The sequence below is a fragment of the Fusarium verticillioides genome, chromosome 6, assembly GCF_000149555.1.
Source record: "Fusarium verticillioides 7600 chromosome 6, whole genome shotgun sequence".
NCBI lineage: Eukaryota > Fungi > Ascomycota > Sordariomycetes > Hypocreales > Nectriaceae > Fusarium > Fusarium verticillioides.
In genome coordinates, this window is record NC_031680.1 from 206704 (window position 1) to 223066 (window position 16363).

The 16363-nt window shown below is 49.1% G+C and overlaps 7 protein-coding genes across 7 annotated transcripts; 4 read left to right on the forward strand and 3 right to left on the reverse strand.

The window, feature by feature from the left end:
• Positions 1 to 228: 228 nt before the first annotated feature.
• FVEG_13250 (hypothetical protein) lies at positions 229 to 1631 on the forward strand (the record flags this gene model as incomplete). The annotated part of the gene is made up of 2 exons (XM_018902627.1): positions 229 to 555; positions 618 to 1631. The coding sequence occupies 2 exons, from the start codon at positions 229 to 231 to the stop codon at positions 1629 to 1631; spliced, it is 1341 nt and encodes a 446-aa protein (XP_018761405.1).
• Positions 1632 to 2063: 432 nt separating this feature from the next.
• On the reverse strand, positions 2064 to 3535 carry FVEG_13249 (hypothetical protein; the record flags this gene model as incomplete). Its single annotated transcript, XM_018902626.1, has 2 exons — positions 2064 to 2201; positions 2255 to 3535. The coding sequence occupies 2 exons, from the start codon at positions 3533 to 3535 to the stop codon at positions 2064 to 2066; spliced, it is 1419 nt and encodes a 472-aa protein (XP_018761404.1).
• A 2378-nt stretch (positions 3536 to 5913) lies between these two features.
• On the forward strand, positions 5914 to 7285 carry FVEG_13248 (hypothetical protein). The gene is made up of 3 exons (XM_018902625.1): positions 5914 to 6500; positions 6564 to 6728; positions 6805 to 7285. Exons 1-3 carry the CDS (start codon positions 5979 to 5981, stop codon positions 7216 to 7218), a joined length of 1101 nt encoding a protein of 366 aa, XP_018761403.1. The 5' UTR covers positions 5914 to 5978; the 3' UTR covers positions 7219 to 7285.
• A 487-nt stretch (positions 7286 to 7772) lies between these two features.
• FVEG_13247 (hypothetical protein) lies at positions 7773 to 9762 on the reverse strand (the record flags this gene model as incomplete). The annotated part of the gene is made up of 6 exons (XM_018902624.1): positions 7773 to 8181; positions 8240 to 8767; positions 8821 to 8967; positions 9019 to 9162; positions 9219 to 9519; positions 9570 to 9762. The coding sequence occupies 6 exons, from the start codon at positions 9760 to 9762 to the stop codon at positions 7773 to 7775; spliced, it is 1722 nt and encodes a 573-aa protein (XP_018761402.1).
• Positions 9763 to 10632: 870 nt separating this feature from the next.
• FVEG_13246 (hypothetical protein) lies at positions 10633 to 12099 on the forward strand (the record flags this gene model as incomplete). The annotated part of the gene is made up of 1 exon (XM_018902623.1): positions 10633 to 12099. The coding sequence occupies one exon, from the start codon at positions 10633 to 10635 to the stop codon at positions 12097 to 12099; it is 1467 nt and encodes a 488-aa protein (XP_018761401.1).
• Positions 12100 to 12788: 689 nt separating this feature from the next.
• On the forward strand, positions 12789 to 14585 carry FVEG_13245 (hypothetical protein; the record flags this gene model as incomplete). Its single annotated transcript, XM_018902622.1, has 4 exons — positions 12789 to 12929; positions 12988 to 13032; positions 13095 to 13413; positions 13468 to 14585. The coding sequence occupies 4 exons, from the start codon at positions 12789 to 12791 to the stop codon at positions 14583 to 14585; spliced, it is 1623 nt and encodes a 540-aa protein (XP_018761400.1).
• A 279-nt stretch (positions 14586 to 14864) lies between these two features.
• On the reverse strand, positions 14865 to 16223 carry FVEG_13244 (alcohol dehydrogenase; the record flags this gene model as incomplete). Its single annotated transcript, XM_018902621.1, has 4 exons — positions 14865 to 15706; positions 15759 to 15915; positions 15992 to 16040; positions 16093 to 16223. The coding sequence occupies 4 exons, from the start codon at positions 16221 to 16223 to the stop codon at positions 14946 to 14948; spliced, it is 1098 nt and encodes a 365-aa protein (XP_018761399.1). The 3' UTR covers positions 14865 to 14945.
• Positions 16224 to 16363: the final 140 nt, after the last annotated feature.

A 16363-nucleotide genomic window follows, 5' to 3' on the forward strand; every position in this document is an offset into this window, starting at 1 on the left:
CGCCGGCGACTAATCTCGAGCGTCAATTCCCCTCGTGTCTAGTTGCTGTCAAGACTACAGTGTTGCTTGGTAATCTGCTTCTATCGGCTCGGTACGGGTGCAGACTCCGTGATTCCGGTTCTCTATGACTACCTCAGCATAAACTCCCGGTTTACATGTATTGCTTCGACACCATTGCAAGCATACCTCAATACACTCAGAAAAAGCTGACTAGAGCGGTAAATCATCATGGCCCAAACTGAGAGCTCCCTTTCAAGCTCTGTCAGACCAGACATGGACCTCGAAGTATCCGAAAAGAGTCCCCAGGTCGAGACACTGCCAGAGTCTCAACCAGTATCTCCCGTCACGGACGCTGAGTACCCCGAGGGAGGCAGGGACGCATGGCTCGTCGTAGTTGGAGGCTGGTTCGGTCTCTTCTGCACCTTTGGCCTCGTAACCTGCGTCGGCGTGTTTCTCGAGTACTACCAGGCCGGTCCTTTGGCAGACTATAGCCCCAGCGCCATTAGCTGGATCACGAGTTTGCAGGTTTTCTTCCAGGTCGGTGGTTCAGCAGTTGTAAGTCCCGACTTCAAGGCTGTCAACAGTTGAAACTATCAAGCTAACAGCGCGTTTCACAGTGGGGTCGTGTCTACGATTCGTACGGCCCTCGATGGCTTCTCCTAATCGGCACACCAGTATACGTCTTCGGCATAATGATGCTCTCTTTGTCAAAGCAATACTACCAGATCCTTGTCTCGCAAGCTCTACTAAGCTCTATGGGCTCAGGCGCCGTGTTCACTGCATCTCTTACATCGACAACATCGTGGTTTCGAAAGAAGCGGGGAACGGTCTTTGGTATTGTCAACTCTGGCTCTTCGGCCGGTGGTGTAGTCCTCCCAATCATGCTATCTCGTCTATTCGAAAGTATCGGCTTCGGCTGGACTTTAAGAGCTGTTGGCTTCATGTTCTTAGGTTTCATGGCGATTTCGTGCGTGTTGATCAAGTCGCGTACACCACCAAAACCTCGTCCTTTCGCATTATCGGATTATCAGAGATGTTTCGAGGAGCAAGTCATGCTATTGACGATGCTTGGTGGCTTTCTCTTCTTCTGGGGAATGTTTCTGCCTCTGAACTATATCATCATCCAAGCAAAGGCGAGCGGCGTTTCGCCAGATCTTGTCCCATATCTTCTACCACTCATCAACGGTATCAGTCTTATCGGTCGCTTGACAGCTGGTGCACTAGCAGATATCATCGGCCAGTTCAACTGCATGTTGATAATCACTGCATTCACTGGCATCTTGACCCTAGTCCTGTGGATTCCGGGAAGTCAGAGCACGGGAGCTATCATGGGATATGCTGTTGCTTTTGGCTACGGCTCAGGTGGCTACGTGTCTATCTTTCCTGGCTGTGTTGGACAGATCAGCCCGATTGAAGAGATTGGAACACGCATTGGCCTAGCTTCGCTTGTAAATGCATTCGGGGCTTTGACGGGTAGTCCGCTTGGTGGTGCGTTGATCTCGGATAAGAGCGGAAGTGGGAATAGCTTCATGGGCTTGCAGCTGTTTTGTGGCTGTACAATGATTGCTTCAGTGTTTGCATATGGAGCTGCACGGTATCTCCAGGCTGGTCTGAAGTGGACGAAAGTCTAGAGCTTTGCATCAAATGCTGCATGAGCTGTAGTTGTAAGCTATGTATCTTCTATCTGCTAGTAATAGAACTATACGGTATGGCTTACATAATCCTGCTGTTTGTATACGTTGATAGTCTCGCCTAGTCGAGCGCATGCTAATAACAGTGGCTCAGACTGTCATATCCTCTGTCACATATAATTACCATTGCCTACAGTGACTTGGCGTTGGCTTGTACAAGGATTCAAGGCTTAATTATGCAGATAGCGGACAGCTTAGAGAAGAGTCGTCTTCATTATCATATAGCCTCACTGCGAATCTCCTCCTCTAGGGTGTAAGTCACGTGCATTGCCAGGACTCAAGACAGACCGGTATCGCATGTTTTGAGAGTATTGATAAATAAAGAGAAGAAGAGTGAACGTAACTCCTACTAATCTATCATATACGTATGCATCAGTGAAGCTCAGGAGCATCGTCCTTCGGCTCCCAGCCAAACATCCTAAGACAGTTCATGAAGCCACTAACTACAAACAGCACCACTCGCAGACCAATAATTATCCCACGCCCAGTCAGACTATCCAGGTCAGGCAACTGTAGTCACGTCAGCTCTCTTGGTCACGTATAACAAGCAAAGTAACACATACCTGTTGGTTACTGCTCTTCTTAACCCATTCAAACGCCCTCGGCATCATAGCTTTCTCATACACCGCCAACTGCTCACTTACCTGCTCATCAGTCAGAATTCCACTGGCGTTCTTCAGCTTCGCAAGTTCGAGTAGTGGACCAAGTGCATCAGCTGTATCGTGGATCGCATTATTCGCTCCCATTCCTCTAGACGGCAGCATCGGGTGGATAGAATCTCCGATGAGCCAAACACGCGGATTCGCAATGCTTGGGTTTGAGTTGTTCTCGCTCTTGGACAGAAGTTGTTTTCTCCAATCAACAGGCGTGTTGTTCTTTGCGTATCGCCAAGGCGTGGTCATGATAGCCTCATCATCGACAGCATCGACCAGCTTGTGAAAGTCAGAATGGAAGCTAGCCTCTGTGAGCTTCTTCTTCATTAGCCCCTTCTTGTCTTTGACTTGGGGTAGCTCTGCTGCTTCAGGACCTGTTGTCCATGCCATTCCGAGGAACAAGGAAGCTTCATCCTCGTCATAGTCTTTGAGTCTGAGGATATCCGTGTGCTCGTTTTTGGAAGACGACAAGGCTTCTGGTAGATATACAGCGGCAAACACCATGGCCTTGGAGTTACCGGTATATATCGTGCCCTTCTCTAAAAGTTGTCGCGGTAATGTTTGTAGTACAGACCAGGGTAGATGACATTTGCCCAGGTAGCCACCATGTCCAGGCGTCACCTCGGTGATGATGTTGTTCAGTCCAATCTGCTTGTTGATTCGACTTCCGCTTCCCTCTGCAGATATGAGGACATCGCAGTCGTGATGCGTATCGTCGCTGAAGTGAACCCTGATGCTACTCTGGCCAGCTTCCTTTCCTCGAAGTACTTCATACCTAACATACTTTTTACCAAACTGTATGGCGTCCCTCTCCTGCAATGGCTGTTGGAGAAAGTTCCGAAGTCTCGTTCGTGCAATCGGAGCGCTCTTCTCATAAACTGGAGCTTTACTCAAGTCGATCAAGACCTTCAAGTCAGAAGGACTAAAGATGCAAGGGGCAGACGACACGACGCCTCCAGACTTGCCGAAGCAGGGGAGAAGGTTTGCGTATTGTTCTTCGGTCAGACAGGCTTTGAAGCCAATGAGTGCGTGCGCTCCAAGACGGATTTGGTAGCCTCCTCGTTCTGAACCAGTTTCGTCGCGTTCGAAGACGGTCACGTCGATTTGACCGTCGGATTTGTTGATGAGACCGTTTGCTAGACATGCGCCTGAAAGGCCGCCGCCAACAATGATGACTCTGAGAGGGGCCATTGGGTAATAATACGCTTGGGAGTTGGAAAGTAAAGATACACTGGCTCTTAGTGGAGCTGGTAAAGGTGCAGATAACATACAGCTCCAGAAGATCAACGAATTCGAATATTTATCTTGACAAGAGTTATAGCCAAAGAGTTTTAACAACATCCACATATATTCGGCATTGAACATATATCAAGTGAGTCGACCTGTTCTACAGCATTCAGTAGCATGATACCTATCGTCGTAACGGCCCCGCCATCAAGTTATCAGTCCAGATTTGGTTAGTACCCCATCGGTTCCGCCGGCCTCTCGATCAACAGAATCGAAGGATTCCGATGCATCGAAATGTAGCAGATTACGCCAAGAAGGAAGCATAGCAAGAATGAGGCCTTATGAATGATTAATAGGTAAAGCTTATGACTTCTCACCGGAACAAGAATGCGGGCCATGTTTACACTTATGGTCAACTTCTCCGCTGCTATTCTGCTCGTGGCTTTCACATCAATATTGAATAATATAGAGTTCGAAGTGACCACTTTCGATAATTAAATAATCATTGTTGTTCTCATAAGAAATTCGTACTAGCCGAGATACACGTTTATTCGTGGCGCGGGCGTATACTACCGGATTTAAAAGGACAAAGAGGTAGCCGTGATACTAGCATGGATAATATGGGATTGAACCGGACATAGGCAGGTACTCGAAAGGTTAACAGAGGTTCGACATCAGGAATGAGAGAAGAGGACGGTCACCAATCACTAACCGAATATTGAGGTGCTAGCAATGTGATTGGGAGCAGTCACATCACGTACGTTAGCTCGTAGAGAATGAGGAGGTGCTGACTCGCTAAATTGACTCAGTGAACGACGGGGTAGTCCATTTCGGGCCGAGACGAGAGTTACCCTGTATGGACCCCGCTTCGTATTTAGAATGTGACCTCTTTGACTACCGGCCGTGTTTTATACAAGCAATTGCCACCTCATACTTCGAGGATTCAATTGACAAGCTACCTGCATTACTGAGCGTTGTATATCCAGTCATCTTACCAGATAGTTATAACCTATCTCAGACGATGCCAGCTTTACCACGGACAGTGGCTGTTGTTCACACCCCGCTCTGGAACGCATCAGAACGGGAGTTACCAGAAGAAGAAAGGCAGGACGTCTTCACACCAAGATTTATCTACTTCTCAATGCCAGACAAAACAGGCCATGGTTCCCACATCTCATCGCGCCGCCGAAAGAGAGATTCGCAGTCAAAAACACTCGACAGCCAACTTGATCAATATTCCCCCCAACCAAAGACAAACCGGCCAGAACAAACTTCCGAATCGGCATTCTCAAGTCCTTCCATAACTTGCAACTTCAACATGACTGATTTTGAGCGCTTCATACTCAGTGATACCGGCAAAGAAGCGCAGCCAAATAAATATTCTTACTACAATATCAATCAGTCTACAAAACATAGTGATTTGAGACCACGGAAGAGAAAGAGAGTGGATGGTGTGAAGATGGCGGAGAAGGAGATACGCGAGTATGAGCGCTGGGTTTTTGGCACGTGGGAGAATATATTTTCAGGTTCCTATTCATATTCTGGATAAAGAGTCGAGAAATATACGGGTCTTGCATTATTCAATGCCCTTTAGATGTAACATCATCCTCAGTCTCCGTAGTTGTTCCGTAAGTTCCGCCTACAACGTTAAGCTTCGGACTCCGCAATATGGGGATGCATAGAACACCATCCCCGAAACATGAGCTTTGATCCAGAATCTTTCGGGCATAGTGATAATTCTCAAAAAATTACCTTTGAAACAGAAACGTAATTGCATCGTTAGCTTACTGTTACATTGCCTCCAAGGGATGATCTAGCCTCTTCCAACGGCGGGCAGCTTGACAGCTCGGGATACCCCTCATGAGTTCTCGGTACTCGGGCTCTAGAGTTAAACCCGTTCCGTTTCCTAAAGCCCTATTGGTCACTTTCGATCAGATTATCAACTGTCGATTCTTCGTACAAACTTTAAATACTGCAACTACCGAGGTCGTTATCAAACCGCTTACCGCTAACTGGATTAGCTCTTGTTTTCGTCTCCCCTGCCTTAGCCTGACATAGCAAACGCTTTGACAGCATCTCCTCTTCACCGTACACTTCCCCGCAAAGGTCCCCGAGCTTTAAACGAACTGGAATGTCCGTGTCAGATAGTCTGACAAGACTAGACGAGGTTTTTGGAAGCAAAGTACCTCTGTTCGCAACTGATTCCCAAAAGAGTCTAGAGCCGGGATCCCTGGTAAACCTTCGACAATGGATTATCTGACCACACGCCAATCGTCTCTTTGTACAAGAAGAAGGTCTCAGACTCTTATCAATGACGTGAACTCGCTGATACACAATCCAGACTACTCATACCTACTATTCTACTCTATAATCTTATCATATTTGTTGCAGACTAGCCCGGCCTACAATGAAGTTCTCTTTTTTGAAGGCCCTGTTGCCACTTCTGACCTTGGTCGCAGGTGGCTTCGCCCAATGCCCTAAGCAAGTTACGACCTACTCCCCCATTCTCTCCCCCGGCCCCAGCGACGTGCTGTTCACCTCGTGCGCATCTGGTGCCGACGGTCCTCGTGTCTACCCCATCAACTCGACCACTTTCGATTGGTGGTACTTTGACGCCGTCTCTGATGACGGCGAACATGCCCTGACTGTCATTTTCTTCACCTCTTCCTTTGTCGGATTCAGCTTCGACTTGTTGAATGCAATCGACCCTCTGAACGTCTATGTCTTTTACAACAATGGCGGTGACGGCTTTTCGTTTCCCATTTCTTCCACTTCCGTCACGATCAAGCTCGATGGCGATGGAGCGACGGGTGATTGGACCGGATCCGGTGCCAAATTCGAAGGAGCGGCAGACCTGAGCACCTACAAGGTCACGTTCAAGAAAACATTGTTGAACCCATCCGTAGAGGGCACCTTTACGTTGAAGTCTGTAAGTTTACACCGTGGAACAGCCTATTGAAAAGAGGGAAGTAGCTGATGTTGATGGACTTAGCGTGGCCCCGGTCACTATGTGTGCGGTCCTCTTGAAGCTGGCCAGAACATGAAGGTTCTCCCCAATGTCGGCTGGGTCAATGTCATGCCTGCCGCAGACGCCGATGTTGACGTGAAGATCAATGGGCAAAACATCAAGTTCACTGGTAATGGTTACCACGATAAGGTACGTTCACAACTACCCATTCCCATCAACCATTCTGATATCGATACCGATAAACTGACTCATGTCTTCTACTCAGAACTGGGGTGACGCTCCCTTCCTGGCCTCGCTGAACGGTTGGTACTGGGGCCATGCTACCTTTGGCGACTACAACATTGTCTTCTTCGACATGCTCGACAAGAACAACGTGGAGAAGGTCGGCGGCTACGTTTTGAAGGACGGAAAGGTTGTAGGAAATACATGCACCACTGGCCTTCGAGTCCGACCTGTCGGAACGCCATATCCACCAACTCTGGGCTCGACCAATCCGACTCAGATGACGCTGAATATGACTCTGGACGACGGGACCGAGTTGGATGCTCTTCTCACCGTGAAGAGGACCCAGATCGACATTGAACTCTACAGCAGGTGGATTGGCTCTATTGACGGAACCGTTGGTGATTATGCAGCCTCGGGCTCTGCCTTGTGGGAGCAGTTCAAGGTTGCTTCATAATCTGAGTTTGATATTGTTTCTTCTGGCGGAAAGAGTCGGGGGGATAGCTTGGGGGATGAAGGAGGAGAAAGAGTAAATAGAAAAAGATAAAAAAAAGAATAAAAGAATAAAATCCACTTTTACCAAACTACCCTACTATCAGATTATTAAGTTAATTACGTTTGGCATTAATTTAGTCAAAAGTCATATATAGGAATGAGTAGTTTTAGTAAGTGGGAGTAATCCGAGCCTTGGTGTTTATTACTCCACACTAAGGCCTCCCTCAAATCAATCCCTTAGACTATTCTGAATACCTTGACATGCATGGTGGCTACAAACATGATCTAGTGTTAATAATACTTTATTTTACTTTATATATATGTTATATACTTGACAGTTGTCTATAAGGCTTGAGGTTCATGTTGCAAGCATAGATGATGAACGAGATTGTAGATTAATTGATACTTGAAGCTTATGACGCCTCAGTGAGGCAGAAGGAGAATATATGTATGTATCGAGTTACACTGAGCGAAGTCAAGCCCGCAAACCAGAATATATAACTAGCAAAGCCCCGTTCAGTGAGCAATACGAGCGGCAATACGGTTAGTCATGTACTTCTTGGTGTTCCCGATAAAGGCGCATGCGACAATGGCACAGACTCCAAAAGCAATGCTAGTCAACCACACATATTTCAGGGCGTATGCGTATCCCCAGCGGCTGCCAATAGCTGCAGCCTCCAGTATCTCAGGAGTGACGCCAGGGACAGAAGCTAGAGCAGAAGGCTCAAGAATGTAGGCAGTGACAAACTGTGTGGCAGAGGTGAGAGGAAGCCCTGCTTTGATAGCATAGTCGGCAACGACGTAGGGAAGCTTGGATTTGAGCTTATGGTAAAAGATGTTATAGTAGATGCTGTAACCGATGGAGCCACCTACGACACGAATGGATAGTGAGAGGGCGACACATGTGGCGATGAGTTCGTCTGGTCTGAATGAGAGCAAGGCAGTTAGCAAATGGGGTCTGGATGAGAGTCAGTCTGACTTACGCAACGGTAATTGCAACGGTTGCCGCTGGAACGAGGACACCGCCGACTCCAATGCCAGAAAAGACGCCAAAGATATAGATCAAAGCAGGAGTGTCAGGTGTCACCGCAGCCAAGGCTCCTCCAAAGGCAGTCATCATAACACATGAGAAAAGGAGCAGCTCTCTAGCATTTCCTTTAAACCACGACAGCGCCCCATTGATGACCGTGGCGCCAATGGTGATACCGAGACCAGATGCCAAGCCCTTGAGGCCAACCTGAACAGGAGCCGGATCAAACACAGTCAACGCCTCGAGCGGGTAGAAGTTGATGGACGAGTAAAAGTTCAAGCCGCCTACAAAGGCCACCAGGAAGGCTACTGCGACGACGCGTTGTCCTTTGAATAAGTCACCTGGGACCATTGGACACTTTGCGAACTTGGCCTCCCAGATGCAGAATGCGATGATCATAAAGATGCCGATCAGAAGAAGGCATAGGACGTAGGCTGAGGACCAAGGATGAGAGTACCCGCCAGCCTGAAGGGCAACAAGGCTGTTTGGCGATGTTAGATCAGTCTTAGAGGAAGTGAATTGGGAGACGCTTACAAGAGAGTCAGGCCGACAATAGACAAAAAGGCCCCGACGTAATCGATAGACTTGAGAATCTCCATCTTGGATAGTTCTCCGGCTCTCTTGTGAGATTGGGGAAAATATGTGAGAGCCACCACGGCAAGGCAGATGCCGTTGTATATCCTGTGTTCGTATCAGCCCATGTTCGTACCAGATGCCATCGCAGAGACCTACAGTGAGATCCACATGCCCCATCTCCATGTATGATACTTGCTCAAAATCTGACCGTACATGACGTACGGAACAAATGGAATCACGAAGAAAGTCACCAGTGCGAGGTAAAACCCGCGTTTCTTCACAGGGACGAGTTCCGCAATGCTACCGGTACGCAAGGAAATCAGCAGTTATCTTAGGGAAGAAAGGAGACCACAAACCCAGCAAGAGCCGTGAGTTCACCGACAGCAGCTCCAGCACCGGCAAAGGCCATACCAACAACCGCCTGACCAAAGGTATGCGTTGTGCCAACGAGAATGACACCGGTAAGAATAGTCACGCCGCCAGCGAGCGAAATGTAGCGTCGACCAAAGAGATCTTGGAGATATCCGACAAAGGGCGCCACGACGGCGATGGTCAGCGTGTTGGCGATGGGTAGCCATGAGGACTTTTCGGAGGATCCGATGTCTTTGACTATGTAGGTGAGGGAGCCACCTACAAAGTAAAGCGGAATCTGGGCGCCTATAAAATGAGCATGGTGATGAGGTCAGGGGAGTGGGGAGGTGACATACCTACGTATAGCCCGGCGAGAGAGATGGAGGCAATGGCATGGCGCCAGGTCCAATCAACGACTCCATCGGAATCGTCCCCCTTGACGGCATGGGCGTTGTAGTTGACGTCGACGGCTAGAATACCGCCGTGTTCCGCCTTCTCTACCTGCTCCGAGGAGGGAGTATACTGATCGTCTTCTTGGGACTTGGTCATGGCTGTGTTCATGCAGACTGGAGAAACGATGGTGGAGAAAAGCTGGGGCACATAGGATAATGAAGGTAAGAGTCATGTACTATTAATGGCGTGCAAAATATCCTGTTCTCATTTATCATCTATGTTCGTAGCCCAAAGCTTGACCTTATAAACAGCATTCAACTACATACTACATAAATGTTAAACATGGGCGCCGCATTGTGTGCCAAGGTGTCAAAACGCGGGGACCCCAGATAGCCCAGCTCAAGGCGGCTAGTCTGACTCCATGAGAAGTCAACCCCTAAAACGCTCTTTGTACTTTGAATGCGGGGCCCCGCACTCTTGGTAGCCAGCCATTTCTACTTCAGGGATAAACTCAGGAAACTACCGAGAAACCCGCGGCTCGAGTCAGATTGTCCGCGTCAGAGACTGGGGAGCCTTGACTCCGACAATCTGACATGGACAACTACGCTAACTCGGCTTGGTGATCGCCTCCCAAGGCAGTGAGGAACTAGTAAACTGCCCACTAGTCAACGGGAATGAACAAGAGCTTGCATGTAATTAGCCGGGTGAGGCTATTGTCATCCACTCCTCGGAGCTTTGTAACAGCCCGAAGGTGCGCTTGTCATGTCAAGCATGAATGGTACATGCCAGCTGTTACACGCCAATTGTTAGGCGCATCAGGTAGTCTTGTCTGCTGTTTTGGGACATCCACTCGTGGCCTGGCTGTTGCTACTGTACCAAAACTCGCAGAGCAGTCGGGTTTCTCGACGTGACCGAGGCTGTAGATATCAGGTCAAGGCCCCCTCCGAGCTACGTAGTCCTGTTCTGCATTGACCGTTGACAGAAAATTTGACATCTAAATCAACAACCGCCTTGCTATCATCAACCATGACGCCGTCTAAAGCCACCAATTCCGAGGGCGATATGCGAGAGGCCTGGGGATATCGATTCAAATGGACCAAAGACCACCAGACCCCAGAGCAGTACGACCATCTAAAGCACTCCTGTGACAAACTGGGCGAGGAGTGTGCGGTGCTCCTGAACGAAATGTATCCGCCTGAACGCAAGAGTCAACAAGACAAACAAGACTCCAATCCTGCATCTCCTGACGGAGCGAAGCCTGATAATAAGGCCCCGAAATGGAGAGATCTATACGAGCTGTTCCTTGAGCATCACGCAGAGCATCCGAAGCTTGAGCAGCTCTGGGACGAGGTCAACACCACGCCCGAATGGGTCGACTGGGACCAGATCGCACGCGGCCAAGACGTCCTGTATCGCTACGGCGGTGCTGCGTTTACTGGCCTGACATACCAGTCCCTCGTCGGAGGTACCGCCGGCGCTCGAGTGGCTGAGGTATTAGGTCGCACGGGCGGGTTTAACGTAGACACCGTGTTCCGCCGCATGCTCGAAACAACAATCTACTTCGTCGACGTCACTGAGAATGTCGACAGTCTCAAATTCGGCGGCCGTGGCTTCGCAAGCTGCATGAAAGTGCGCTTTCTACACGGCACAGTTCGACATCGCATTCTCCAGCTCGCGGCTAAGCGCCCTTCTTACTTTTCTGTCGAAAAGCTCGGCATCCCTATCAACGATCTTGACTCGATCGGCACTATTGCTGTCAACTGCGCCACCATCATCTGGCAGTCACTTCCCCGACAGGGAATTCACATGCGCGAGCAGGAGATAGTCGACTATGTTGCTCTGTGGCGCCTCATCGCTTACTACATGGGCACACCGACCGACTTCTTCTCTTCGCCAGCCAAGGCGCGTGCTATCATGGAGTCGCTGTATCTATACGAGTACAACCCGTCAAGCAGGTCGCAGACACACGCGCAGAACATCATCATCGCCATGAGTGACACGGCGCCTAGCTACGCCAGTAAGCCGTATCTCGAGGCTACTGCGCGCTGGCTTAACGGCGACCCCCTCGCGGATGCTCTGGGCATCGGGCGGCCTAGTAGGTACTACACGGTGCTGGCAGCGGGACAATGCCTGTTATTCATGATTGTCTACTATACCTGTCGCGACATCCCGGCTCTTGACCGCGCCCAGATTGCGGCGTTTCGTCGGAATGTTAGGGACTATATCAACAATCCGGAACTCGGTCTGGATCACCGCTCTGCCTTCAACTTCAAGTACCTGCCCAACTCCGACGGGTCCAAGCAGCAGGGCAAGGGCAGGAGTCTTGCTAAGACTAAGAAAATGGTATTTTGGACTGCTGACCGTAAGGCGCTTGCTACGCTGTTAATACTCGTGGGCACCTTAGTGGCTGCAACTTGGGCGGTTCTTATGGTTGTCAAGCTTGGAGTCAATCTCTTTCCTTTTAAATATTCTTATATTACTTACTCTTCTTAAGTAGCTGCGGTCTTATAGCAACGAAGTCTATTATCCTTTTTCTTTAATCTTAAAACTGCCATCTAAGTATATACATCATCCAGTCCAGAGATGTAATTGATTGAAACTTTAATCTTATCATGTCTTAACGAGATATATAAAGTCAATATACCGTAAACCCTCTGCTTTTGGAAGCATTACAAAGAAACCTCTCAGGCCTTTTTAAGCTGCCTCCGTCAATGAAGTAGGCAAGGTTTAAAATGTCTTCTACCTAGCTACATTACAGGTTAGACCGCTTGCAAGCTATTTCCAAGCCGAGGCTTCCCCCGCACCACGATGCCACTTACACTTTACTAGGTCGCAAAGAGTTGAAATTGCCGGTATGCCGGCCGCGGTATACACTCTTCCAGCAAGCTGTCAATACGCTAGTTTACCGAGCCATGTACACATTTAAGGCACAACTGTGCATTCAGTCGTCAGTGCGCTACTCTCCGGCGACATATAGAGAATGACGGCCAATCGACGCCGTTCCTCACCGAAGCAATCAGCAACGCAATACGACCAAGCAAGTACCCCAGCGGTACCGATAAACATTACGCCATGACAAGATCGGATGTTGTAATCATCGGGGCTGGATTCTCCGGTAAGATCCAACAAGACCAGCGACTTGGCTAAGATTCGAGGGAGCTGATTTTACTAAAGGGATCTGCATGGCCATCAAGCTGCTCGATGCCGGAATACGCGATATCGTCATCATCGAAAAGAGTGCAGGTTTTGGAGGAACGTGGAAAGATAACATATATCCAGGATGTTGCTGCGACAGTCAGTTGATTCAACCCTTCACGGAGAGTGTATGCTAACCCCCTGGTCTCAGTTTTGTCACATCTGTACTCGTATTCCTTTGCACAGAACCCTCACTGGTCCAGAGCATATCCGGAACAGAAAGAAATCCTTGTAAGTGCCCGTCCCTCGATCTATACCCCCGAGCTCTCCTGTTTATCGTGGTTCCCCGACAGAGTTACATTCAAGACGTCGCCCAGAAGTATGGCCTATACAAATTCGTGCGCTTCAGCTCAGAAGTCATCGCCGCTGAATGGGACTCCGATTCTCACCAGTGGAGCGTCGGCATCAATGTTCTAGCGGGAAAAGAGGCTGAGTTCTGCTCCAAATACACAATCAAGGCAAACTTCTTGATCGCCGGAGTTGGTCAGCTGAACGAGCCATTCTGGCCCAAAATCACTGGTCACGAAAGCTTCCAGGGTAAGACTATGCATTCTGCTCGCTGGGACTGGAGCTATGACTTTGCTGGCAAGCGCGTCGGCATAATCGGCAATGGTGAGCCTTTGATCCAAGAGCCATGGAAAGAAACCGAGTCTGACGTTCTTTTAGGAGCTACCGCTGTTCAGATCGCACCTGAAGTCGCAAAGGTCGCTTCTCACTTAACCATCTTTCAACGCTCACCAAATTGGTTGATGCCGAGATTCGATGCGGAGATCCCACGATGGAAGAGAATTCTATATGATCATGTGCCTGCGGTTCTCAGTCGGGTACGGGCTGAAATAATGAACGCTCGCGAATCCTACTATCAAGCTGTCAATCACGCCGATTCCTCCGACTCTTCTACCATGACGGCGATCTGTAAACAGCACATGCAGACTCAGCTGCCTGATCGCCCGGATCTGTGGGAGAAGTTGACACCAAACTATCCGCCGGGATGTAAACGCATTCTACTTAGCGATGATTACTATCCTACATTACGACTTCCGCATGTCACTCTCGAGACACGACACATCGACAGAATGACTGATTCCGGCGTCGTTATCAAAGAAGGAGCACAAGAGAAAGAGACTGATCTTGACCTCATCATTTTTGCAACCGGATTTCAAGCCAAGGACTTCCTGCACGGGATTCACGTACAAGGCGCGGGGGGGCAGACTATTCGTTCCAAATGGGCAAACGGTGCATCTGCTCTTTACGGAGTCACGGTAGATACGCTGCCAAACTTTGGAATGCTCTACGGACCGAACACGAATCTGGGCCATAACTCCATCATCCTCATGATTGAAGCTCAAGCCAGATATCTCGTCCCATTAGTCACAAAGGTCTTGAAGAGCAGGGCCCGGGGGGGTAAGCTATCAGTCGTGCCCAAGGCATTGAGGGTCCAAGAATGGAACAAAGACTTGCAGAGCAGTCTAGGAAGTTCGACCTTCGCTGACACGAGGTGCAGTAGTTGGTATAAGACTGACAGCGGACTTGTCACCAACAATTGGAGCGGGACTGTGGTGGAGTACCAGGAGCTGCTGTCCAAGGTTGACTGGTCGGACTATGAAGTCGAGGGAGATGAGATGGAGAATTTTCCGACTGGTAAGGAGCATATTGGCCGTGTTGTGGAGGAGACGCTATTTAGTACTCGGCAACTTGTCTCGGTGACCGCTCTGGCAGGATTGGCTGCAGCAGTTTCCGTCTATCATCATCGTCGAGGCAATTTGCTCAAGCACATTTTGTAGGCTTGGAAATCTGCCCTACTCTTTTCTTTCGCTGGAATTCATAGAAACTTGTTTAGTTATACGGATTCATGTTTCTACATATTGCTCTGTACACAGCATGCCATCCCCAACCTGTCAGGCCTCTTGGCCGATGTGGCTTGTCCATGCCATTAAGCTTTGTAGACCTTTAGCATTTCCTTTACTAGTACTTCACATGAAGTCTACTGCCAATGCCTCAATCTGGTTTTTCATGTTACTTTTAGTGATCTATAGCATTTCAGTAACAGAGCACAAATATCTTACAGACTTGATGAGAACTTTGATATCAGTACTTGATCTAGTGAAGATACATATAGGCCTAAGATGACGCAACTCAGTTAATTAAGCCAGATCAATGACAACCCTTCCATGAAGTTTTCCTTGTTTCATATCTTCAAATACGCCAGTCAAGTCTTCCATCTTGCGCACCTCCACGTGTGGCTTGATAATACCACGAGCAGCAAAGTCAAGCACTTCAATTGCATGCTGCTGATTCCCAACTGCAGATCCCACAACTCGTAACTGCTGTGCGATCATCTGCACCGGCTTAGCTCCCGCGATCGGCACTTCATCGCCCTCGACCATTCCAACGCAAACCACAGTTCCATTGAACCGCAAGAAACTCATAGACTGTGCATAAGCTCTCGGAGATGCCGTGCACACAATCACTGCGTGAGCTCCAAGGCCACCGGTTAAACTCTTGATCTTCGCCGTCATCTCCTCGTCGCTCGAGAAACCCCTTACATCGACAAAGTGCTCTGCGCCAGAACTATACACGATACCAGCCTTGCTGCTGTCATCGACTCCGATTATTCGCAGGCCTAGAGCTCTAGATCCGAGCTGACAGGCTAGATGGCCTAGTCCGCCTCCCGCTCCAGCGATGACAACCCAGTTGCCAGCCTTTGCCTGACTGCGAAGCAGTGCAGCATATACCGTCACACCAGCGCAGAGCATCGGAGCAGCTATAGCCGAGTCTAGTGCTTCCGGAATAGGCGTCACACATGCAGCTGTCCCGAGTACGTATTGTTGAAAGGTGCCTGGGGTGAAGTAGCCCGAGATCTGTTGATTGAAGCAGAGACCATCTTCGCGAACAATACAAGGTTCTGCAGGAACAATTTAGCTTTGAGTAGGTGTGGACTTTGGGTGATTACGTACCGCATCTTCCACAACAGCTGGCGATCCATTTGATGCCAACACGATCTCCGATCTTGATGCCTGTAGACTCCACTCCTGGTCCCAGCTTGACGACTTTGCCGACACCCTCATGGCCGCCGACCTGCCCGTCGGGTGTTGGAGCAGGGAGCGATGTCCACTGAAATATTATCAGCCTTTGTCTCACTGGTACAGGTTTATCGACAGAGCATAGGTCCAGGAACAGTGATACTTACACCATTGGTCATGACGGCCAAGTCCGAGTGGCAGACACCAGAATGCGTCCTGTGTAAGTCAATACGCCACTCAGCCGGATCTAATCTTGTAGGTAGCTCACATGTTTATCAGTACTTCACCTGGCCCAGGCTCCGGCGTGTCCAATGTCACAATCTTGGTGGAGATAGAGCCAGGGCTATCGTACACCACAGCTCTGTACTGCTCGGGGATCTCGGGTACCTTGATGGCCATGATGGAAGCGATCCTTCTTGAAACCTACGTTTGATTGGAAGTGGAACTGCTTTTAGGTCAAAGCCCTGTATTGAGATGTGTTTGGTGTTTTGTTGTCTCTTTTTCAAGTTAGACGAATTGTTGAGCTTTCCCAATAGACT

Excerpts from the sequence above, each read along its gene's own strand:
- FVEG_13248 (XM_018902625.1), top strand. The coding sequence starts at position 5,979 with ATGAAGTTCTCTTTTTTGAAGGCCCTGTTGCCACTTCTGACCTTGGTC. Across the intron at positions 6,501-6,563 it reads GCACCTTTACGTTGAAGTCT|CGTGGCCCCGGTCACTATGT; the intron begins GTAAGTTTACAC and ends TGATGGACTTAG. Across the intron at positions 6,729-6,804 it reads GTAATGGTTACCACGATAAG|AACTGGGGTGACGCTCCCTT; the intron begins GTACGTTCACAA and ends TCTTCTACTCAG.